Genomic DNA, 26,006 nt, shown 5'->3' with positions numbered 1-26,006 from the left:
GTAATAAATATTTCTAGATGTGAAAATTCCATGCTTATTCATAATGAACATGTCTAAATGCAAAAATGCCACACTTTTTTATAATAAACATTTCTAGATGTGAAAATGCCAGACTTATTTATAATGAAAATTTTTAGATGTGAAAATGCCAGACTTATTATAATGAACATTTTTACATGTGAAAATGCCACATTTATTTATAATGAACATTTTTAGATGTGAAAATGACACACTTTTTATAATAAACATTTCTAGATGTGAAAATGCCAGACTTATTTATAATGAACATTTCTAGATTTGAAATGCCACATATTTTATAATGAACATTTCTACATGTGAAAATGTCACGCATATTCATAATAAACATTTTTAGATTTAAAAATGTCAAACTTCTTTGTAATAAACATTTCTAGATGTGAAAATTCCACGTTTATTTATGTGAAAATGCCACACTTCTTTATAATGAAAATGTCTACATGCAAAAATGCCACACTTTTTTATAATGAATATATCTAAATGTGAAAATGCCACGCTTATTTATAATGAACATTTACAGGTATGAAACTCACACATTTATGATGAACATTTCTAGATGTGAAAATTTTACGCTTACTTATAATGAACATTTCTAGATGTGAAAATGTCTCATATTTATAATGAATATTTTTAGATGTGAAAATGTCTCACATATTTATAATGAACATTTTTAGATGCAATAATGTCTCATATTTATAATGAACATTTTTAGATGTGATAATGTCTCATATTTATAATGAACATTTTTAGATGCAATAATGTCTCATATTTATAATGAACATTTTTAGATGTGATAATGTCTCATATTTATAATGAACATTTTTAGATGTGATAACGTCTCATATTTATAATGAACATTTTTAGATGCAATAATGTCTCATATTTATAAGGAACATTTTTAGATGTGATAATGTCACATATACTTTTAAAGAACATTTCTAGATGTGAACATATGATGCATATTTGTAATGAACAATTTTCTTGATATGAAATGTATACAGTTGCTTAAATGAATATATAACGGTGTTCAATACGTGTAGAACTCAGCATTGTTCATCTTCATTTGTTGCAAGATCAAACAAGTTGATGTGCCGTTTGTAGCAATAGGAGAAAAACGAATATATGTCATGAAAAAAAAAAAGAAAAACAAAAACAACTATATAAAAAATACATAATTGGTTTTTAATATTTCATTATTTGAAACAGAAATAAAAGCAAGACTCGTTTATCCTTGCTGTTCTTGATTTGATATCAATTTTGTTAGTGAAGAAGAAACAATACAAAGATGAAAAGATGATCTGATAGGAACGGCTGCTGTTGGTCGTCAGTGGTCAAGAGAGAGGTGGGCCGAACTGATCTATGGTCTTCTGCACCAGAATCAGATGGTCAAGAAAGGAGTTCATGCTGACACGCAAAAGACGAGCTTCACTTGCTTCAAAGTGTCTACAAAGAAATTTAAACAAAACAAAAAACAATTCAATAAATGTCTATGGTTTTGAAAGGATAAATCAATTATTTAAAAAAACAAAATTAATTCAATGAATGTCCACGGTTTTGAAAGTATAAGGAAAATTATTTTACAAACAATTAATTCAATGAATTTGTATACAACCATACAAATTCGTTGTACTGATTATGTTGTTTTTTAAATAATTGCCTTATTAGGTCTTATTAGCTTTATTACTTTAAATAAATTTTTCTGTTTAGTTACACATGTTTCGGTTGCCAAATCATATTTACGATCCAGCAACTTTGTCAGACTTTACAGAAACCTGTAAAGTTTGACGAAGTTGCTGGATCGTAAATATGATTCGGCAACCGAAACAATTAGCAACTTCGTCAGACTTTACAGCACCAACTAGCTAAAAGTGCTCTTTTGGCAACCACACATATAAAGAGAGCACTTTTTTCATTTGGCACAATTACCCCAAAGTATGGTATATATATATATATATATATATATATATATATATATATATATATATATATATATATATATAATATCCGGTAATATACCCCATTCTCAGCTCATTAAGAAAATTGAAAAGAAAAAAAAAATATATATATATATATATATATATATATATATATATATGTCAGCCCCTCCAATTACTCGGTTCTTATTGTTGAGCACTTTAAAGTTGAAATAAAAACTTGTCACTTAAGCTCGCATGCGCAGATCATGATGTTATAATCATTAGATCACTATGGACAGACGTCTCCACATTTAATAATAAATGTCTAAATTTCAACTGTAATTTTTGTGGTTAACGTTGGCTGTGTGGTTTGTTCTTTGCAAATAGAGTCAGAGATGGTTCGTGGCAGGTTTAAATCTCTTGACCGGCTGTAATCATGACTCCCTACACTGATGATTCCCGAAAGGATGAAACACTATTGTCTGTAGGTATTAGGCTGATGCAAAAATAATGTTGTTTTTATATATATAGTTGAACGTCGAAAAATGACATTATTTTTGCACCAAAAACCATGCCTCACGCTAGACATGGCAAAATATTTTTCTCCTAAAAAGTGCTTAAATTTTAAATTTAATCAAAATTAAAAAAGTTCTTAAATTTTTTTTTTTTCTTGACGAAATGGTCTATACATCATAACGACTATATTTACATAACGAAAATGTAAATAAAAAATTATAAATTTGCTCTCTTTGATCAAGCACTATCAACGACCCTTGTTGGAATTCAATTATTCTTATCTTTTGAATATTTTTCAACCTGGAATATATATATATATATATATATATATATATAATTTGTTGTTGAAGTTTTTTTAGCGATTTTCACAACTCCGAAGCACTGTTATTTTTTATTTTTTTCGCTACCTTAATGGCTTTTTTAAGAGCTATAAGCTCTTTTTGTTATTCATAAATATATATTATATATATATATATATATATATATTTATTTATATATATGAATAGATCGCCCTTATTTTTATGGAACATATTAATTTATTTTATTTATTTACGTGCATGAAAGTATATATATATATATATATATATATATATATATATATATAAACACACACAAACATACACACTTATATATAGGCATATACACACATACATACAGATACATATACACATACATACACACACATATAGATATACACACACACACACACACACATATAGATATACACACACACACACATATAGATATACACACACACATATAGATATATATATATATATATATATATATATATATATATATAAAGTTATAAAATATATATGGCGATTAAGCTACACTGAATATTCCGCATTTCATCCACTCTAGTATTCTTCAGGCTTATGTGAGAATTTTGTGGTTGTCTCGCATTTTTATATACGCATCTTCTATTGAAATTTTTGTTAGCCAATCAGCTTTCTAGTATCCACCGTACCCTTCCTAATCAGCCAATGAGCATGCACTTACAGGACAAAGGCCCATTTGACCTCTGGTTGACCCGTTCCTTTGTGTTTGATATTTAGCGTAGATATCTTTACACACACACACACACACATATATATATACATATATATATATATATATATATATATATATATATATATATACTATATATGTATGTATGTGTATATATATATATATATATATATATATATGTATCTATATGGAATTGTCTTCCTTTTTTATCTTTTCAGCTTACTACAATATGGTTGTCTTCAAGTCTAACGTAAACAAGTTTTTGATGAGCCGTTCCATATAAGTTAACAAATTTACCAAATCTCCATTACTAACGGTTACTATATTGTCCAATTTCTACTGTACACTCTTTAATCCTTATCCTCGAGTAGCCTCTTGGCCTTGATAAATGGTGATGCCTATGTAAAAAAATAAATAAATAAATAAAATATCTAGTGTCTTGACCTGTTTTAAATCTAGATTAAGTTTTTTTTTTATTTAATATGTTAGTTATATATATCTATATATATATATATATGTGTGTGTGATAGTTTATGTATATGCATGTTTATTTATTTATTTTATTTGCTTATTTTCTATTTTTATTGTTAGTTTTAAAATTATTTTGTGTCTCTACCCTAGAATAAATTTTATCCTGTGAACACAGTTGTTCGCTATTTCTCTCCTACAGTTTAATAGATGTTGAGGTTCTTTAAAGTATAGGATAGCAAATTTTACATGAAGGCGTAATCTACATGGATCATCCAGGTCTCTACATGTGTGTGCTTGTCTTACTATTTTCCATTCGACTATCGGCAAACGTCTGCTTTCCTTGAGTTCCCAGTATTTGTTTGCTAGCGTTGTTTTTATATGGTGTTTTTTATTATTGAATGTACTTTTGTGGTCATAATATCGAGTTTTAAAATCTAAGGAAGTCATACCTACGTAATATTTTTTGTTATTCGGGTTTTCTTTCGCAAATATTGTTGCCCGGTAAACTAAACTATGCTTTTGGTTAGACATTTATTTTGAAATGGGCAGAGTGTGTGGTATCTACAGTTGCATTTATCTTGTTTGTTATTAGTATTTTTATTTTTATTTCTATTGTTATTGTTTGGAGTTGGTTTATTATTATTATTACTAACTAGCTCTACCTACGTATTGATCACTGTTGAAGAAAATACTTATAGGTTAATTATTATTATTATTATTACTAACTAGCTCTATCTACTTATTGAGCACTGTTGAAGTAAATACTTAAAGTTCACGCATAAATTTATACTTTTGTATACTAATTTATGTGAGTAAATGAAGTAGTTATATATTTCTTTTATTTTTCGTTTCAGTGAATGCTTATATTTTTTTCTTTGCAATCTTACACACATATCTGCCTAGTCAACAATATCTAATGGTTTATAATCATCATTCTTTCATTTTAGGGATAAAAAACATGCATGTGCTTAGATACGCTTTCTAACTATTTCTTTGAATTCTTATCATCAGATTCAAAATTTAAGTAAAAGTACTGCTGACCCCGTTTCAAAATAAAAAATCATCAAAACTTCTTCTTCTTCCCTCTAAGTCGTCCCAGTCTTCTTTTTCTTTTCCCATATCAATTATCCTCCCTCCATTTGTAATGTTGTTTTCGTGATGGAAACATCATTTTCTTTCTTGAATTTCCTATACCCAAAGAAGGCATATATATATATATATATATATATATATATGCTATATATATACATATATATATGCTATATACAGCAACATCATCCGGACACAGCAAAACATCTTGGGTTTTTTTCACATGATCTTCTGCTCATCTTTATAATGTATATACATTTCTATGCTGTTCTCTCCTTTCTTCCTCTGACATTCACTCCATCCAGTGTCCCCTTCCCTGCCACCTCAATCCATTCTTCAAGTGCTAACTCTTCATCGAGAGAAGAGAATGCATCATTTTGCCATTTCTTCCCCTGCAATCAGATTAATTATGTTTCTGGCATAATTAACTTTCCTGCAGAACACTGTGAATACTTAATAAGATGAATCAAGCATTTCTATCAAATATCAAATTAGTAAAAGAACAGTTGCAGAACGGAGGGGGAGGAGATGGCAAGTGGGGAGGAGGTGGACGAAGTAGAAATATTGTGGAACAGGCTTCAGGAAAATATGACAACTTTTAAAATGGGGTAAAAAAGCAACAACAGATATTTGTAAGATGCAACCATTCAATCAGTGAGTTTAGCAATAAAAATCCTATTTAAAACTTACACATGACACCAATGAAAAGGCTATTTAAACTTATGCTTGATAGAGCAATTGAAATGTTATTTAAAAAATGACTGACAGTGCAATGAAAAGGCTATTTAAAAAATACCTGACAGAGCAATAAAATGGCTACTTAAACTTATGCCTGACAGTGCAATGAAAATGTTATTTAAAACGTCATACCTGACAGAGCAATGAAAAGGCTATTTGAACTTATGCTTGACAGATCAATGAAAATGTTATTCAAAACATATTCCTGACAGAGAAATAAAAAGGCCATTTAAAACTTCTGCCTGATAGAGCGATGAAAAGGCTATTTAAAACTTTTGTCTGACATAGCAATCAAAAGGCTATTTAAAACTTGCACTTGACAGAGCAATAAAAAAGCTATTTAAAATGTATGCCTGACAGAGCAATCAAAAGACTATTTAAAACTTATGCCTGACAATGCAATGAAAAGACTATTTAAAACTTATGCCTGACAATGCAATGAAAAGGCTATTTAAAACTTATGCCTAACAGCAAGAAAAATGGTAATATTATGCTTGGCAATAATGTAAAATCTATTTAAAACTTATGCAAATGCTATTTCAAATTAATGTCTGACAAAGCATTGAAAATGTTATTTAAAACTAATACATGACAGAGTAAAAGACAGGACTATTTAAAACCTGTGCCTAATAAAGCAAAGAAAATGTTATTTGAAACTTTAACCTGATAAAGAAATAAAAAATGTATTTAAAACGTATGTCTGAGAGCAGTAGAAATGTCATTTGAAATTAAGCCTTACACTTATGTAAAATCTATTTCAAACTTATGGCTGATAAAGCTACGAAAATGTGATTGCAAAGTTATGCATACCAAAGTAACAAATATGCTATTTGCTTAACAAAGCAAGAAAAATGCTATTTAAAACTTATACTTGAATGAACAACAAAAGGGTTATTTTAAATTTACAAAAGACAGTGTAATGAAAATTCTATTTAAAATTGAAACATGACAGAGTAATGAAAATTCTATTTTAAACTGAAGCAAAAAAGAGTAAGGACAATTCTATTTAAAACTAAAGAATGACAGAGTAATGAAAATTACATTTAAAACTGAATCAAGACATATTAATGAAAACTCTATTTAAAACTGAAACATTACAGTGTACAGGGTGACCAAAAAAAACGGGCCCCAACTCTAATTAGGCCCTGTTTCTTAGTGTTTTGTTTGAATGAAATGAAACTTTGATCATAACTAGTTTATTATATTCAAAACATCACATCAAAACACTAGGGTCTTTGGCCTTTTTTTCTCCGTTCTACAGCATATGTTCTAGATGGCCTCCATTTAGCTCCGTGCATTTCTTGAGGTGCAGCACGAAGTTGTCCATGACGTTCTTACAGACCGAATTGGTAATGGCTCCCATCTCCTCCCTGATGGCTTCCTTGAGTTCCGGGATGGTTCTGGGTTTCAAAGAAAAACATTTGGGGGGCTTAGGTCCGGGCTATGGAGTGCCCACTCAAAATCAGTCTTGAGACTGATCATTCGGCCTCCGAAGTTCTCTTTCAGCCAATCTCGGGACAGGTTTGAGGTGTGAGAACTTGCTCATTCCTGCTTGAACCAGAATTTGCTCATTAGCGACAGGTAAATGGTCTGGAGCTCACTCTTGAAGGTTTTGAGGACCTCCACATACCGCTCCTTGGTGACTGTTACTGCTGCGCCAGATTCTTCGATGAAGATTGGTTCAATGATGCCTCTGGCTGAGATTGCAGCCGACACCGTACACTTAGGAGAGTGCAGGGGCTTGGTGGCTACTTCATTGGGTCTGGAGGACCCCCAGAAGACATTTGTTTTGAAGTTCGCCTTTCCATCAAGATAGATCTGAGGTCCAAAGGAGGTTAAGGAAAGTTGGTGTCTTCTCAATCTTCTCGAGCATCTTGACTGCCATAACCCTCCTCTGCTTCTTGTCTGAGGCTGTAAGGGTCTGCAGCATCTGTATTCTGTATGGGTAAGCCCTGATATCGTTCACCAGCACTCTCCTGCAAGTCTCACGGAACATACCAAGGGACTGACTTCGCTTACGCACAGAGCGTTTCGGACTCTGCTGGAGAGACTCTCTCACTCTTTCAACCAACTCGGTTGTTCGCTTCTTGGGACGTCCCAAGTGGCTTGGACGGTTCTCTCTGGCAGCGTTGAGGTTCTTCACGGTCCCATACTTCTCGAAGTGGTCCACCCAGTTCTGAATTCTGCTTTTGGATGGAGCCTTTCACATTCAAACTGACGCATGAAACTGTCCTGGGTTTTCTTAAACGAGCCTGTCTTGTAGTAAAATTTAACACAGTGTATTCTTTGTCCAAGCTCCCACTGGGGTCTTGGTGTACTCACGGTCGTTGATTCTGTCATGTCCTGTAAAATAAGGGCAATCGGTGAATAAATAATAGAGATATAACATAAAGTGTACACGGGCCCCATTTAAAAACCCATTTAAAACAAACATTGCAGAGTAATGAATATTCTGAAACATGATAGAAAAATGAAAATTCTATTTAAAATTAAAGCATAAACTAGTAATAAAAATTTTATTTAAAACTGAAGCATGACAGAGTAATGAAAATTCTATTTAAAAACTGAAACATGACAGAATAATGAAAATTCTATTTTAAACTGAAGCAGGACAGAGTAATGAAAATTCTATTTAAAAACTGAAACAGTAATGAAAATTCTATTTAAAAACTGCATGACAGAGTAGTGAAAATTCTATTTAAAAACTGAAACATAACAGAGTAATGAAAATTATTTTTGAAACCTACATTTTACAGAATAACCAACGAACAGTGCCACTTACAGAAATACCTGGATGCATTTTTCAGTTAATTCAATTTTGTTTTTATTGATGGAAATGTTATTTGAAACTGCGACAGAGAAACCGACCAAAGACACATAAAAAAATTAATGTTGGTCAAAAAAAGTGAAAAAAAAAGAATGTGAGAAATTATTCTGTAAAAGACACCTGGAAAATTTTGGAGGAAGGAATTCTTATTGGAATTTTTTTAGCTTTATTTGGCTTTTTTATGTATCATTAAATATTGTTTGCGCTGTGTTGCTTCTAGTCCACCGTTATTTTTTTTTATTATTATTTGGTTCACACTCTTAGTTCCTTATCAAGTTAATGTTGAAAAAAAATTGCAGAAAAGTTTTTTATATAAAAAAAAAAAACAGAAAAATAAAATCATTAAGTTATCTCTGAAATGAAAAAGGTAAATAATAAAAATGAGAGGGAGAAAGAGAGAGTATGGCAAGGAGAGAGGGAAAGAAAGAGGAGCTAAGAACAGAGTAAAAGAAAAAGAGTAAATATGTGTGAGGAAGGAAAGAAAGATAAAATGAAACAGGGAGAACAACAGAAAAGGGAGCAGAAGGAAATAAAGAAAAAGAAAAAGGAGAAAGAAAAGGCGAAAAATGAAAGAAAGAATGGAAAAGAAAAGGAAAAAACGGAAAGGACAAAGAAAGAAAATTAAAAAGTAGAGAAGAAAAAAAGAAAGAAGAAAAAAAGAAAAGATAAAGGAAAAAAGCTGGAAGAAAAGAAACAAGCAGGAAAATGAAACAAAATTATGATTAAAAAGAAAAAAATAACAACATTAAAAAAAGAGACTCAAAGAAAAAAAAGGCATGAAAAAGAATCCCTGAAGGTTGTTATGAAAAAAGTCATTTTTTTTTTTGCATGTCTTTGAAACGTGTGGCCATACAACAGTTTCACACATTTTTTTACACAATCCTTTTTATTATTGTTGTTGTATGCTCAAAGATCTTTCAGCTAGCATCAGTTGAGCAATAGAGGGCAGACAAAGCAGAATAAAATTGTATGGTCTTCACCATCACAGCTCACAGCAATTTTTAATCGTCTTATTTCTGTTAGCAGATGGTTAAGTGTTTCCCACTAGAGCCAGGGTGATTCTGAACCAGGAGAGAAGGTCTCGAAAGAAGAGATTCCCATGTCTGTAGTAGAAGGGTCATTCTCTAGCCATCTTTTTCACAGAAGAGACATTGCAAGCCTGCATCTGCTCTATCATTATTTTCATGGCAAGTGTTCGTCTGAGCTCCAATCCATGGCCCTCCCCCCTTGCCAAACTTTCATGTTAAGCACTCGTCTGGTTGAAACCACTATCAATAATTTCTCTCACTCTTTATCTGTGTCTAAGCCTAAATGTGGATTCCATGAACAAATCTTCTTTCTTAGAACTGCATACATGTGGAACTCTCTTCCGTTTACTCGTTTTCCAGCTGACTACATTATGGTTGTCTTCAAGTCCAATGTAAACAAGTTCTTGATGAGCCGTCCCCTTAAGTAATCCAATTCACCAAATTTTCACTAACAATTACTACAATATTGTCCCACTGACTACCATACACTCATTAATCTTTATCCTCGAGTGGCTTCCAGGCCTTAATAAGAGGTTAATCCTTTGTAAAAAATACAAAACAAAAATCCGGTCCGCAACTGTAGTCTGGTCTCTTCCTGAGATATTGTTAGGAGTTCAATATGGCTGCGGAAGCTTCAACTTGATTTCAGTCGTTGGACAGCTGGTTCAGGTCCATGACAGAAATCTCTACTCGGCTGGCAACTGCTCGTCTCACATCTGATGAGACCAGTGAAAAGATACCGGTTGTTCAGGTTGGTAGGCTTCAGGCAGCCAGTGATCAAGCGGCAGGTGTTGATCAATGCAGAATTTAGTTTTTTGTCCTAAACAGAACAAGCATACTGCACAGTGAAATAGCGCAGGGCCAAAGCTGTCCATCTTAATGCAGGTGCTGTGGCTCCCTACTTGAAGTTGATTAGTTTCCATAAGATATTGTTCTGGGAGCTAATTTTTGTCTTCTTTAAACATTCCTTTTGTGAAAGGATGTAAAAGTTACACCAAGGTAGACAGGGTTAGTGCAATTTTTTTTTTTTTTCAACTCGGGACTCACTGCTTATCAAGGCTCAAGAGCTATTCAAGGATAAGGCTTAATGAGTGTCGATAGATAGTCAGGCAATATTATTTGATTATATAAGAGGATGGCTCAACAAGAACTTATTTACATTAGATTTGAAAATGATCATGTTATAGTAAGTTGGGAAGCAGCCCCGCAGTATTGTGTTCCACAGAGAGACAATTTGTTTTCCAGATTATGTAATATTTAGGGGTTGGTTGGTCTCCTGGTTCCTGAGATGAAAAGAGAAGACTTGAGCTTTTCCAGGATTTGCAAGCAGGTGATTATTCTCGTAGAAGAGGAGATTTGTTTCTACTGATTCAAAGATACTTTCTTCGGATGGTACACAAAAGTCATTCTTTTGAAGTAATCCAAAAATTGATAGAGTTATATAAATACCAATAAATATATACAGTCAGTTTTGACTTATTACTTACTAGCTTACTAGTTTTACTTCCCTTTCTTCATTGTGTCCGAGGGTTGAGACTCCTGCCATGTCGACCAGATCTAATATTCATTTGTTACCATGCTTGATCCAATGCTTTTTCAGGTTTGAGGCCGATGGTCTTCAAATCCTCATGGATGCTATCTGTCCATCTTTTCAGTGAGTGGCTTGAGGATAGGAGCCTGTATGTGCTCTCTGCTTATCACGGCATTGTTTCCAGTCGTCCTGGTCTTCTCCTTGCCACTGGGCCCAAACAGTGTCGAGAGGTGTAGTTGGAGGATTGCGCGACCCTTGCCTCACAATTACACGCGCAACTGCCCCTACAGGGGGTATCCTTTGTCTTTCGAGACTGAACGGAGGCATCGATTATTCTCAAATTTTCTAGGTCACACTCTAGGATCCATGTGCTGAAGGGTGACCGTACCGGTACAGGCTGCTCCACCTCTGACTCACAAATATCTGCCAGCAACTCATCACCATCATAATTGCTGCAACAGTGTGTCGAACTGGTCTCTTTCTTCTTCTTCTTCAACAATTATAGATGATCTCTTTTTTTTTCTTTTTTTTCTCTCAGTAGCATTACACATGACATTACACAATCCTGTATTTTTATATTTTTCTCTTTCTCTTATTTATTTTTCTTTAAGTTGTTCTTGACTTACTTATATATTAATCTTGGCACCCAGATACAAGCCAACATATAAATATTATATTAGCTTATTTCAACAAGTTTACTTCCTGTTCATGACGTCATTTCCTTCACACATTAACTTAAACAGAAATTTCCTGTTTACTTGATTTAATTTCTGACAAAAATTTCCTTCCATGTCATCTATCACAACCTAAGTTTAATATTGCTATATATATATATATATATATATATATATATATATATATATATATAAACTCAAATGATCTTGTAACGATGTATGTAACCCACTTTCTGGTTTACGACATCCGGTTGCGCATGCACACATGACCTGCGCACTGAAATATTAATGTTATTATTCCGAAATTATTATTTAACATGGGAAGAGTGGAGTTTAAAATAACTTAAACGTAATACAGAAATGAACGATGTAAAAAAAAAAAAGCAGACAGTATTAACAATTGTTTATTTGGATAATTGAAACGCAAAAAAAAAGAAACAAAAGAACAATTAGGACGCTGAAATATTAACGTTATTATTTCGAAATTATTATTTAACATGGGAAGAGTGGGGTGTAAAATAAACAAAAAACAAAAGAACAATTGGGACGCTGAAATATTAACATTATTATATAACATGGGAAGAGTGGGGTTTAAAATAACTTAAATGTATTACAGAAATGAACAATGTAAAAAATAAATAAATAAATAAAAAAAGCAGATATATCAAAATTTGGATTTAACTATAATAAGTATTATGGTATCTGTTCAGTGCACATTTACCTATAAGTATGGCCAACCACTTATAATTCAGTAACTGTAAATTGTTTTTTTCAAAAATAATCAATTATAATAAACAGAACGATTCATAGAAATCTATCTATATTCTTTTTTTCATTTTAATATACTTTCATAGAAATGTCTCTGTTATGTAAAAAAAAAAACCTATTTTCTTCACGTCACAAGTGTCACGTTCATGCATTAATTCCATAGCTAATATAACATACTGACCCAACGGGTCATGGGTAGCTATATATATATACATATATATATATATATATATTAGGTTAAAGGTATTCAAGAGTGATAACTAATGAATTTAACGAGGTTATTAAGTGCGTTCAATAAAATAAGAGCATGATATATTTTTATTAATATGAACAAATTTACATGTTCGTGACACTGGACATGCTAATGTTTCAGACAAATGGTCGGTTAAAACCATAAGAACTTGTCAGGTGACTTAATAAATGATTGCTTTCCACAGAATAAACTTTTAAAAAAAAGTATATATTTAAAGTGATGGTTGTGTTGGTACAACGAGAGAAAAAAATGTATATTTAAAAGAACAATTGTGGGTTTTTCAGCCTTTTATCATTTTTTAATAAAAATGATATAAGGCTGAAATATATATATATATATATATATATATATATATATATATATAGATAGATAGATAAAAGGCTAAATATATATATACATATGTCATCCACATATAGTACTGTTTCGCTGTTTCACAGCTCATCAGTGCGGTTAGACAGGCAACTATCTCAAGCCAGGATTGAAACCCGACCACCCAAATGACAGTCAAGGCTTCTCACCATTGCACTATACAATGCTGAATGGGTAATGAATTAACAATGTTTTGACATCGTCTAAATGCTCGATGTGTTTACACAAAGAGCGTCACTTAATATGCTAATGGCAGTTTGTATATCACTTCCCAATATGCTCAACCCGAGATAGGGAGCATTGTATGTACATATACAGCAAAACCCCTAGTATATGGTATTTTCATCTTATTACGTGGAATACCCTTGGATCCTAGCCAAAAAAACAAGTTAGTATATCTTAGTTTCACATATGGACCAATAGAGATATTATTTTATTATAATTTTTTTTTTGCATTTTGTCTTTGGTGATCAGGAGATCCTATGTATTAAAAAGGAAGGATAGAAGCTGATAACATACCATGAACAGTAAATTAGTGTGTGTGTGTGTGTGTGTGTGTGTATATATATATAGTCTTTGAAGTTTTTAACCTTTAAAATTATCCAAAAAAAATATTTTTTATCATTCGTTAGAAAACCATCTCGTCAGTAAGTCATTTAATCACCTGCAATCACTGCATCAACTCACTCTCGAATTTACTATAATACCAATAATTTATTTTTCAAGGGATCATCAGTTGTTTACCATGAAACACTGTTTCGGGGATTTAAAAACAAAACAGTATATTACATCATGGCTCCCCAGCAGTGTTGATCAAACACCACCACCCTTAATCTTAGGAAGAAGACATGTTACAAACATTTGATCCAATTTCCTATTCTTAATTTCAATTACTAACCTTTTCATACTATAAAAATGAATTTCTTACCTGTGCGATTCATCAATTTCCACATCTAAAATGGATACATTTTTTAATTTATCAGTCTTGTATTTATAAGATTAGGATTAATCCATTTAACTACTTATCACCCCCACTATGATTAGTATTTAGTATATTTACATTTTTATTTAAAATTAGATATATAAAGGTTAAAAATATTTTTACATAAATACATTTTTTTTAATTTTTTTTTTTTTTATAATATAAATTTATTATATGTAATTATATATATATATACTAACTAGCAGGCAGGAGGCGCCTGGCTCTGCCTGGTCATAAAATAAGCTTAAATATCATATTTTAATTTGTCCAGATTTCGTATATCTATATATCTATAAAAGTGAATGTGACTGTGTGTGTGTGTGTGTGTGTGTGTGTACATTTCCCTACGCAATAACTCTGTAAATTTTAAGTCTACAGACTAAAACTAAAAATTTGATATACAGGGTACTGAGATTTGGGAAAATCTTTGTGATCGATTTTCGACCAGAAATTTGGCTGTTAAGGTTTCAAAGTTCACCAACGACTTGACCTTTGAGAACTCTACCAAACTCCTCTGACAATTTTGGGTCTAAAAACTTGGAATTTTTTATATAGGTTCCTTGGACATGGATCTAACTTAATAACTTAATTTGAGCCCAAAACAATAAATGTTAAGGGGTCATAATAGGAGCCAAAGTTTAAAAAAAATTGACCCCTTTTTTTTTTTTATCAACATACACCTCCAAACACCCGGGCAATGCCGGGCACCCATGCTAGTATATATATATATATATATATATATATATATATATATATATATATATATATATATATATGGGTCAAAATTGAAGAAATCGTTAAACATTTTGTATATTCATCTTAGTTTATTTTTAATTTTTATTTCAAAGCTGGTGACATTACAACTGTACCAATACGACACACATATAAACCGAATAAAAATTAAAAATAAACTAAGATGAATATACAAAATGTTTAACGATTTCTTCAATTTTGAACCATTTTTGACCCTTCAAAAACAATTTTAACTGGATAATGACCCCAAAAAAGAACGGTCCATAAAAAATCTAAATCATTTGAGACCCCTAGTGTCGCTCTGCGACTTTAAGTTTCAGAGGAGATAGAGTTTGAAAATATGGAGACAGACATATAGCCGTTTATATATTAGATTTAATGCTTATAGTATGTTAGTACTTTCTATTCCCCTTTTTAATAAATAGGATCTCCCAATCGAATAATTGATAACCTGGAAACCGTGACGTACATATGTTAAAGATACTCTGGTATTAATATATAAATACATTTCTCTTCGTCTCTCTGATTGTCCACTTTTTTTTTTTCAGAAACTACTGGGTCGATTTGACTGAAGTTTTGTATGGTCCTTTGTTATGATAAGGTGCAACAAACTAAGTATTATGGTATCCATTTGATGGAGAGTTAGGGATTAACAGGGATTATTATTTAATGCAAAAATGTTACTGTATTCAACCATTCATTTTGTATAAAGTTTTCATTCTAATTCATTGCATTTCATGAGCTAAAGAGTCGAGACCATAGTTTCATTTATATTTTTTTATCTTTTCTACACGTTTTATTAGATTTTCGTAGTTATAATTTTTTTGTTTCTTTCTTTTTACCCCAAACAAGGCACAGCGCCACTTTGATGTAGGGAGTTACTATCTAGAACATAAGTTGCAGGGATACTATGTAGGGAGTTGAGCAGCAAGATGTCTGTTTACATTGCAATTGAACTTCTGCATGTCAGTACTGTCAGTGAAGCAGGAACCCAGAAGGGAATTTCAAAGTCTAGCAGTCCTATGGAAGAAACTATTAGAGTAGAAAAAGAGATGGGATTTTGCATGCTTGTCAGTTTGTCAAAGGTATTTACGTCGGGGGGGGGGGGTATGGACTTGTAGTTAGTCAGAGCATCAATTATTAAAATACTTGTAAAACAGGGCAGAAGGATGTGCAACACTTCTGCGATAGGACAGCCTGGCTGATAGTGTGGGACCTATTAGGTTGGCGGCTCTCTTTTGAATCCTGTTTAAGAGGAAAAGACTAGTAGCAAACGCACCAACCCCAATGTGGCAACAATGCTCCATACATGGGCGAATCGTGGCCTTGTAATACTTTCAGGTGTTTCATCTCAACAGGTCAAAGTCTTGAAGAAAATTTTAGTAAATTTCTTTTTACTTTCCATCTCTTCACCTCCTCTCTTTGATTTTCGATGAAATAAATGTTTTTTTGTTGAAAGTTTTTCTAACATTTTATTTGCTTGGCATATTTAGTTCATTTGATGTTGACTCCATTTATTTTATAAAAAGATTTTATGCTTCGGCCTCATAATATTTTTTAAACATAAATATATATATATATATATATATATATATATATATATAGAGAGAGAGAGAGAGAGAGAGAGAGAGAGAGAGAGAGAGAGAGAGATCATTTGTAGATGAATTTCTATTGTGTATGTGTATATTCTGTGAGTAAACTGATTTCTGTTTGTTCTTGAATCCATATGGCAGTTTGGTTTATTGGATTTATAGATTTGAGGTACAATCAGATATGATTTTGAGAAGTGCTGACTCAATACCAAAACAAAAATTTATATAAATATATATACTAGCAGGACCTGTGGAAATTCCATAGCGGACTCTTTCGTATGTAATATATTGATTTTAGCATTCTGTGGATGTTCAGCATAAATGGATATTACGGTAGCTCTTTTGTTAAAACTGCAAAAGTATTTATCTAAGTTAGCAGGGACGCTCGGCATAGCCCGGTTGTAAAATACACTTAAATATGATATTTTAATTCATGCAGATATTGTATATATTATTATAAAGTCAATTTTTTTTTATCAATGTTTATATATTATAAAGTTGTGATTTCAAAAATAAAATATATCCATATGACTTGGGTGCATCAGTTTGAATCAAAACGGTGCATCAACTTGAATTTGAAACCAACTTGAACTGAAACCAAAACTTATGAAGAAAAATATATAAAACTTGAGTTCCTTCAGCTTTAATCGAAACCAAAACTTATGAAGAATTCTTGGTAAAATCATTTATAAAAAACTAGATGAGTTGAGTACCATCAGCTATAATCGAAACTGAAACCGAAACCAAAACTTATGAAGAAGTCTTGGTAAAATTAGTTATTACAAGGAATGGAAGATCATAACAAATGACAGTCACTCGGAAGAAAAAAGATGTAAGCCTGACACACAAAATAACACACATGCAATCGTATTAATATATATATATATACATATATATATTTTGTTTTACATAAACATTAATATGTTGCTACACATCCATGAACATGTTTCAGCCAGCCAGTTACTAAAAACTACAGACCTCTTCAGGTGATATTGCTTATACAAAAAGCTTAATCCGTAATGAAAATTATTAAGGGATTCACTAATAACAAAAACCAAAAAATTATCAGGAGCTCACATTACATGTCATTAAAAATAAAAAGGAAATGGTCTTTAATATATGTGAGGAAGATGGAAAAGAAGGGATGGGGATTAAGGTTTGTGTTGAAATAGAAAAAGAAATAGAGGAAAAAGAAAAAGTAAAGATGGGAAGAGAAAGAAAAAAAATATATATATATATTTAAGTGTTAAGTGTTGAGACATTATGTTGAAAAAAGGTGGCGGTGAAGTAGCAGTGCAGTCTCGATACTGAGTGTGAAGTAATTGCCAGTAACAAAGATGGCGGCGAAGAATGAAATGCGGTTCAGGTTTATGGCGTAGACAACAGCGAACTGATTGGATCCAAGATTCGACAATTTTTATAGTAACTTTGGAAGCTTTTCATTGGTTGGTTATTATAACTTGTGGTTATAAAAACGATCATCGAAATCATTGGTGTCATACCCCCCCCCCCCATTAGGAGTCAAAAACATTTAACACACCCCCTTTTTGATATAATGGAAAAATCCTTTCGGATCCAATTTGGTTTGACTTGAGAAAAGGAAAAAAATAAATAAAAATAAATAAATAAAATAAAAATAAACAAATAAATGAACAAATAAAATAACAATTTTTTATTTATTTATTTTTTTGTTTTGTTTTGTTTTGGGGAATTTGTGTTTATTCTCATTGGCCAAAAAGAATTATTAATATATTGGTATAATGTGTGCAAAAGAAGCCATTTTTTTTGTAAATCATATTGTTTTGTTTTTTTTGTTTTTGTTTTTTTTTGATACATATAAAAATAAACAGTTTTCAAATGATGATTGCACATGATGATTGCAACGTCTTGTCAGACGAGTGCCACTCCCTCAGACATTTAAAATCCATGAGCCCAAATGCCTGAGAGAGTATCTATACAAAGATGATGTTACAGAGTCTTAGCTTTGTACGACAGCTAAGTTTCTCTCTCAGTTCAAAATGTTGAGATCCAGCAACAAGCAAGAGCAAGATAGCCAGCAACAAATTAAACTGCAGACCAGCTTAATGCGGGTAATGGTCTTCCGCTTTATGGTTTTTTAAATCAGAGATTTGCTTCTCCTAGAAAGGTTGCCTTCACCACGGCTTATGGGAGCCCTCTCCACCCAAATACACATATACACACACACACAAATATACACGGTGCTAGTTGGCCGTTGCCCCAGAAGAGTTTATACATACACACACAAACTCACACAAATATGCATTTTTTTTTTTTTAACAAAAACTGGAAACATTCTGTTAGGTATCAGTAGGTTAATTTGGTTAGGATAGAAATGGTCACAGTTTAATACCGTGCCCAGGACAATTTACAATCTATTTTCTTTTTTTTTTTTTGTGTGTGTGTGTGTGTGTGTGTGTGTGTGTGTGTGTGTGTGTGTGTGTGTGTGTGTGTGTGTGTGTGTGTGTGATTTCGACTGTACATGCTTCTCTTTTTGGGTTTCTGAAAAGAGATTTATTCCTAATTAGATTCCAAAAAGTTTGGCTATAAAATGTTTTAATTTTATCCTTTTTATATTATCGGCTATATTATTCTCAGACGTCACATAACTAATAGTAATAGATTTTTTACTTATTTGATCCATTATGAAATGATATCTGATATCAATATGCTTCGACCTTTGATGAATCATAGAATTATTTGCTAATAAGATACTACTCTGGTTGTCACAATGAATTACTATAGGTTTTTTACTTAGATCTGGTTTCAAAATAGATTTTAGAAGGGTGTTCAGAAAAATTGCCTCCTCCACGGAATGGGTGAGGGCCACAAATTCTGCTTCACAAGTAGAAAGGGCAACAATTTGTTGTTTTTTAGTTTTCCAAGAGATCATAGGTCCAGTCTTTGTCTAAAACAATACCCTGTTATACTTTTTCTATCCTCAGAGTTACCCCAATCTGAATCTGAAAATCCTTCTAAATTTAGAGAATATGTAGACTTTTTAAATATTAAAGATTGTTCCTTGGTTCCTTTTAGATAACAAAGGATTTGTTTTGCACAATTAAGGTCCTTAATTGTCGGTCTCGATAAGTTTTGAGATAGCTTTGTTACAGTGTAACATATGTCAGGCCTAGTTGCGGTTATCAAATAGATGAGGCTTCCAATCATTTCTCTGTATAATTGATCGTCTATTAATTTTGTTTCGGTTTCTATATTTTTATTTATATCCATCTCAACAGAAGTTGTACGCAGTAATCTTGCATTCTGAACTTGAGCAGAATTTTTTCAATGTACTGTGATTGGTTCATTGTTATAGTTTCATTTTCACAGGTAAATTTTTTACCGAGAAACCATGACAATTGTCCAAGATGAGCCATTTTCAATTTTTTATTAAATTTATTATTAACATCTTTTAAAGTGTTGTCACAGTTTGATGCGAGTAATATATCGTCAACCCAAGAAACCAAAATCAACAATTTATTAGCTATATTTTTGGTATACATGCACGCGTCTATGGGTCATTGCTTAAATTCTTGTTCTATTAAATAATTATGGAGTGTTAAATTCCAATTGTGAGGACTTTGTCGATTTATTCAGTTTCCACATGAAATTTTTATTTTTCATTTTAAATCCCTCTGGAAAGTAAATATAGATTTCACAATCAATCAGAGCATTTAAATAAGCATTTTTTACATCCATTTGATGTATTTTTAAATTGTATTGAGTGGCAAATTGTAATACAACATTATAACTGTCCGGTGCGCTTTTCAATGAGTAACAGTAATCCACTGTGTAGTCATGTACCTTTTCAATTTTTTAGAAGTCTGGCCTTTTTCGCTCCCTTATCCGGTCAGTAGTTCTACTGCAATTGTCGTCATTATTAATATTTTCATTGTGATTGATTAAGATGCTAGGTAATTGATGTAATGGAATAACCTAACATCCCTTTATAGATGAAATAAACTGTTGCAATATTTTGGACGTAATGGGGTATGATCCCACACAGTCGGACGATTCTATTTATAAACGATGCTTGCTAGGAACTGACGAATCGAATTAATTCACGTTCTGCTACCAACCAATCAGAAACCAGAATTGCTTCATAAATATTAAACCTTTTCTGGAGCAATTTCACATGTTTTTCTTTTTCCATCTCGACACAGTAAGAATATTTTGCTCTGTGGAACTGTCTACTGCAAATAAGTCACCTCTCAGGACTTGTGTGTAACAACGAACCATCGGAAACTGTTCTGTCTACTGCAAACCAGTCACCTCTCAAAACTTGTTTAGAACAACGAACTATTGGAAACTGTTCTGTCTACTGCAAACCAGTCACCTCTCAAGACTTGTTTAAAACAACGAACCATCTGAAACTTTTATGAAACTAAAAATGGCTTACACATCTAGAGGTTATGCGCCCAGCGTGTGTCTTTATTTTGATAGATCCAAGTCAAAATTCGAATTGTGGCAAGTTAAATTTCTAGGATATCTACGAATCTAAAAGCTACACAAAGTACTTCAAACACAACCTGAAAACAGAAACGACCCCGACTTCATTGAAAAGAACGCAACTGTCTTTGCGGAATTAATACAGTGTTTAGATGACCGAAGTCTATCACTGGTAATGAGAGAAGCCCTGGACGATGGCTGCAAAGCATTAAACATATTGAGAGAGCATTATTTATCAAAAGGAAAACCTCTCTAAAACGAATGGAAGCCGAAACTATTACTGATTATATTATAAGAGCCAAAACGACTGCAAATTCTTTACAAATGTCTGATGAAGTTATAAGTGACAGTCTGTTAATTTCCATGTTCATTAAGGGATTACCGAGTGATTTCAAGCCATTTACAACTGTGATAACCCAGAAAGAAAAACCCATGACTTTTAGCCAATTCAAGGTAGCACTCAGAAGTTACGAAGAAACTGAAAAAATGATTACAGAACAAAACGAATCCACAAATATCATGAAATTTAAAAATACACACATAAAAACACCCAAATTAAATTATAACCATGCCAGGAATAAAAACCGCAACTTTGCCAAAAACAATTTTTCTCCGAAGAAAAGTAAAAAAATTATTTGCTATAATTGTGGACAACCTAATCACAAGAGTTTCCAATGTAGATACAGGACTCAAAATGGCGACTACATTAAAAATGTAGAGAGCTCTGTTAGCGAACATACATTTTTTATTTTCGTGTACGTTTAATGCTTCAACAAACAATAATAATTTTCTTGTCGATTGTGGTGCCACGGCACATGTGATTACAAAGGAATCTGATTTTATCAATTTTGACCCCAACTTTAAGCCACAAAATCATTTTGTAGAACTAGCTGATGGGAGTCGAGTAAATGATATCGTTTTGAAAAGAGGCAATGCGAAAATCTTGCTAAAGAACAAAAAGGTGAACTCTGTTTCTGTATTTTAGAAAACGCTCTTCTAATCCCAAAATTTAAACAAAATATATTTTCTGTACAAGCTGCCACAAAACAAGGTGCAAATATAAACTTTAGCCCCAATAAATCAAAACTGGTATACCCGAATGGAACTGTATTCGACATTAAAGAAAATGGAAGACTATATTATTTAAATAGTGTAGTCCCATCGAAAACTGCCTACCATGATATACAGACATGGCATAAAATTCTTGAACATTGCAATATTCCTGATATCAAAAAGTTGCCGACTGTAGTTGATAGAATGAAAATACAAACATCAAAAACCTTCAACTGCAACGTCTGTACGCAAGGGAAAATGACAAACTATCAAAGCAAGATACCAGACAAAAAGGCCAAAAAAATCCTATCAATGGTGCATTGTGACTTGAACGGTCCCGTGGAACCGATGGCCAGAGAACATTATAGATATGTGTTGAATTTCGTAGATGACCATTCAGGTTTGATAATGGTTTACTTTTTAAAGAACAAATCTGATACCCTGCTAGCAACTAAAAAATATCTAGCCGATATGGCTCCCTACGGTGAAGTGTATTCGCTCTGACAACGGTACGGAATTCACCAATAAAGACTTTGAACTTTTACTAATTAACCATCATATCAGGCATGAAACATCAGCTCCTAGATCGCCACACCAAAACGGGACTGCTGAACGTGCGTGGCGGACACTTTTTGAAATGGCAAAATGACTACTCATTGAATCCAAACTCCCCAAAAACCTCTGCACGTACGCACTTATGGTGGTAGCCTATATACACAACAGGTGTTTTAACAAAACACTATCTAAAACTCCATATGAATCTTTCTGTAGTAAAAAAACAAATTTAAGAAGAATGCATATATTTGGTTCAACTTGCTTCACATATATAGATAAAAAGAGTAAATTGAATATTAAAGCCAACATAGGTATATTTCTTGGATACGATAAAAACAGTCCAGCCAATTTAGTATTTTTTCCAGAAAAAAATAAAATAAAAAGAATCCGATGTGTAAAATTTACAGACACGTTTAATTTTACAGACGAAAACCTGTCATATGAAGAAGATGAAATTATATTGCCTCAAATAATAAAAACAAACGAAGACAATAAAAATGATGGAGACAGGAGTGTCCATGATGATGATAAAGTCGAAAGATATCCTAAAAGAAATAGAAGGTGACCCGATTTTTTTGTGGTCGACAATATAAAAGATTATCAAATCGACTATTGCTATTCAATGGAAAATGTGCCAAAAAGTTTTAACGAAGCAATTAATTCAGAACATTGTGATGAATGGAAAATTGCCATGAAAAAAGAAATAGATGCCTTAACCGAAAATGTTACCTATACGGTAGTGCCTCTCCCAAAAGATAAACATGTTATTTCTACAAGATGGGTCTTTACAAAAAAGACTACAGCATCAGGCATAGAACAGTACAAAGCTAGATTTGTTGCTAAAGGGTACTCTCAGATTTACGGTATAGAATATTTTTCTACGTTTTCACCAACCACAAACCTAACGACAATCAGAATTTTACTGCATAATCAAATTTAAGAAATGGCTTCACATAACCACCCCTTTTTTTTTTTTTTCTTTTATTTCTCTTCTCTGTACACATATATCTGTTTTGACATTTGAACACAATTAAAAATGGCGTTTTTTTACATGCTAAAATTCTAAGATCCAAATGATTTCTAATTTTTGTTATGTATAATTGAATATAAAAATATATATTTATTTTTGAGCAGAACGAACACAGCGGACTTCCCCATTATAAAAAATAGGGAGGATGTTGCAATATTTTGGACTTGTAATGGGGGTATGATCCCACACAGTCGGACGATTCTATTTATAAACGCTGCTTGCTAGGAACTGACGAATCGAATTAATTCACGTTCTGCTACGAACCAATCAGAAACCAGAATTACTTCATAAATATTAAACCTTTTCTGGAGCAATTTCACATGTTTTTTTTTTCTGTCTTGACACGGTAAGAATATTTTGCTCTGTGGAACTGTCTACTGCAAACAAGTCACCTCTCAGGACTTGTGTGTAACAACGAACCATCGGAAACTGTTCTGTCTACTGCAAACCAGTCACCTCTCAAGACTTGTTTAGAACAACGAACCATTGGAAACTGTTCTGTCTACTGCAAACCAGTCACCTCTCAAGACTTGTTTAAAACAACAAACCATCTGAAACTTTTATGAAACTAAACATGGCTTACACTTCTAGATAAACTATACCCTCTCACGTGACTGAGAGAGAAGGAAAAAAGACAGGAAGAGAATAAGACAAGATGTCGAGTAACTCTTATGTCACTTGGATTCCCTTGTAAATAAACCCCTTTGTCTTTCACCCATAACCCCATGTTTCTTGCTGTATTCTTATTTAAAATAAGGATATAACAAATGGCGACAGGATTCAAGCTTACAAAAACGGAACTTTAAGCCAAAAATATTGGAAAACGAAGGAAAAAAAATACTGCACGGATAAATTCAACTACTGAAAAAAAAAACAACCTAAGACACACAAAAAGTAAGTCATTTTTTTTTTTAATTCAGTCTGTTACGGTCCTACTGAAAAAAAAAAAAAAAAAAAAAGATATTGACATTTTATGAAGCATTGAAAGGAACAATTTTTGAGAGTGTCCATTTCCAATTTCTTTTGTTTCATAAAAAGGAAAAAATTACGGCAGAAAAAAACATATGTAGGCTGTGTTTCAGTGTCAATTTCGTGTGTGTTGCCTTGCCTTGTCTACAAAAGAATGTTTTTTTTCTGTGATTTAAAAAAAAACTATTCAGTGAATTTATTTAATACTTTGTGCAGGTATCGTTAACCTTTTGTTTTATTACTTTGTTTAAAAAGAATAAATTCTTCAACATGGAACAATTAGCCGAGTTTACCAAAACCATACAATTAGCACTGGCAGGTTAGCAAAGTCAGATGGAATTTTTATAAAACGATCAGTTAAAACAAAATGACGTATTAAAAACAATATTAATGAAACAAGAAGAAAAAAATGATTGTTAGTTCACTCTGGAAGGAATTGGAAATTTGCTGACAGAATTTTTATATGAACCAACTAAAGGCTTAACGTTTCCAACATATTATCGTAGATACAAAAATATTTTCTCCAAGCGATGTCAGGCCTGGTCGGATGAAGAAAAAATTATTTTATTGTTGTAAAAACTGGGTTCCCATGAAAATAACAAGTATATCAATTTTATACTCCCAAGGAAACCTGAAGATATTTCTTTTAAAGTGACTATAGAAATTTTATTGAACAGCTATCGTTATAGGTGTTTAAATATTTTGAAACAAGATGATGACGGCTTTATTGCCTATGCTGGGAGAGTAAATGCCCAATGCGAGTTATTTAAGTTGAAAGACCTAAAAGAGGACATGTTTAAATGCTTGATATTTGTGCAAGGGTTAACATGAACCAAGACATAGAAATAACCTTACAGAAAGTTACTGAGAAATGCCAGAAACTGTTAAATTTAAAACAAGATAATACTAGTATCGAAGAGAAAAATGTTGACAAAATACAAAGGGTAAAGCAAGGTGACCACTATGTAAAAAAATACTGTAAGACGTGTGAAGGAAAGAATCACTTCACAAAAGAGTGCTACTTCAAAAGCAAAATATGCTATAAGTGCGGGCGTAAAGGACACAAGTTAAACAGTATGCAAAAAGGAGAAATACCGCAAGCCTGAAATAAAGACCACTGGTTCTAAAAAAGAGTCCATGAATGGTAAAAAAAAGGAAATATATTAAAGTTAGAATCAATGGCCGGAAAGTAAACTGTCTTTTGGATATTGGAAGTGACATATCCTTAATTGATGAAACACCATGGAAGAAAATTAATTCTCCAAAGCTGCAAAACACAAAGAAAATTGCCAGAGGAATGTCTGGAAATAGATTAAAATTTAAAGGTGAATTTTATACTAATGTGACCCTGAAAAGACGTTAAAAACTAAAATGTATG

General features: G+C 32.3%; 1 protein-coding gene across 1 annotated transcript in view; it reads right to left on the bottom strand.

The window, feature by feature from the left end:
- Window positions 1–1,197: 1,197 nt before the first annotated feature.
- The window catches only part of LOC145291464 (EKC/KEOPS complex subunit LAGE3-like), a 103,439-nt gene continuing 78,630 nt past the window's right edge, over window positions 1,198–26,006 (bottom strand). The window contains exon 4 of the mRNA XM_080137323.1: window positions 1,198–1,479. Within this exon, the coding sequence (XP_079993449.1) occupies window positions 1,368–1,479 (112 nt within the window). The 3' untranslated portion in view covers window positions 1,198–1,367. The remainder of the gene's footprint in view (window positions 1,480–26,006) is intronic.

This window comes from Euprymna scolopes, chromosome 12, assembly GCF_053919585.1.
Source record: "Euprymna scolopes isolate OS-2025 chromosome 12, ASM5391958v1, whole genome shotgun sequence".
Taxonomy (NCBI): domain Eukaryota; kingdom Metazoa; phylum Mollusca; class Cephalopoda; order Sepiida; family Sepiolidae; genus Euprymna; species Euprymna scolopes.
Note: the sequence above shows the minus strand (reverse complement) of the source record. Positions and strands in the feature narration are given on the sequence as shown.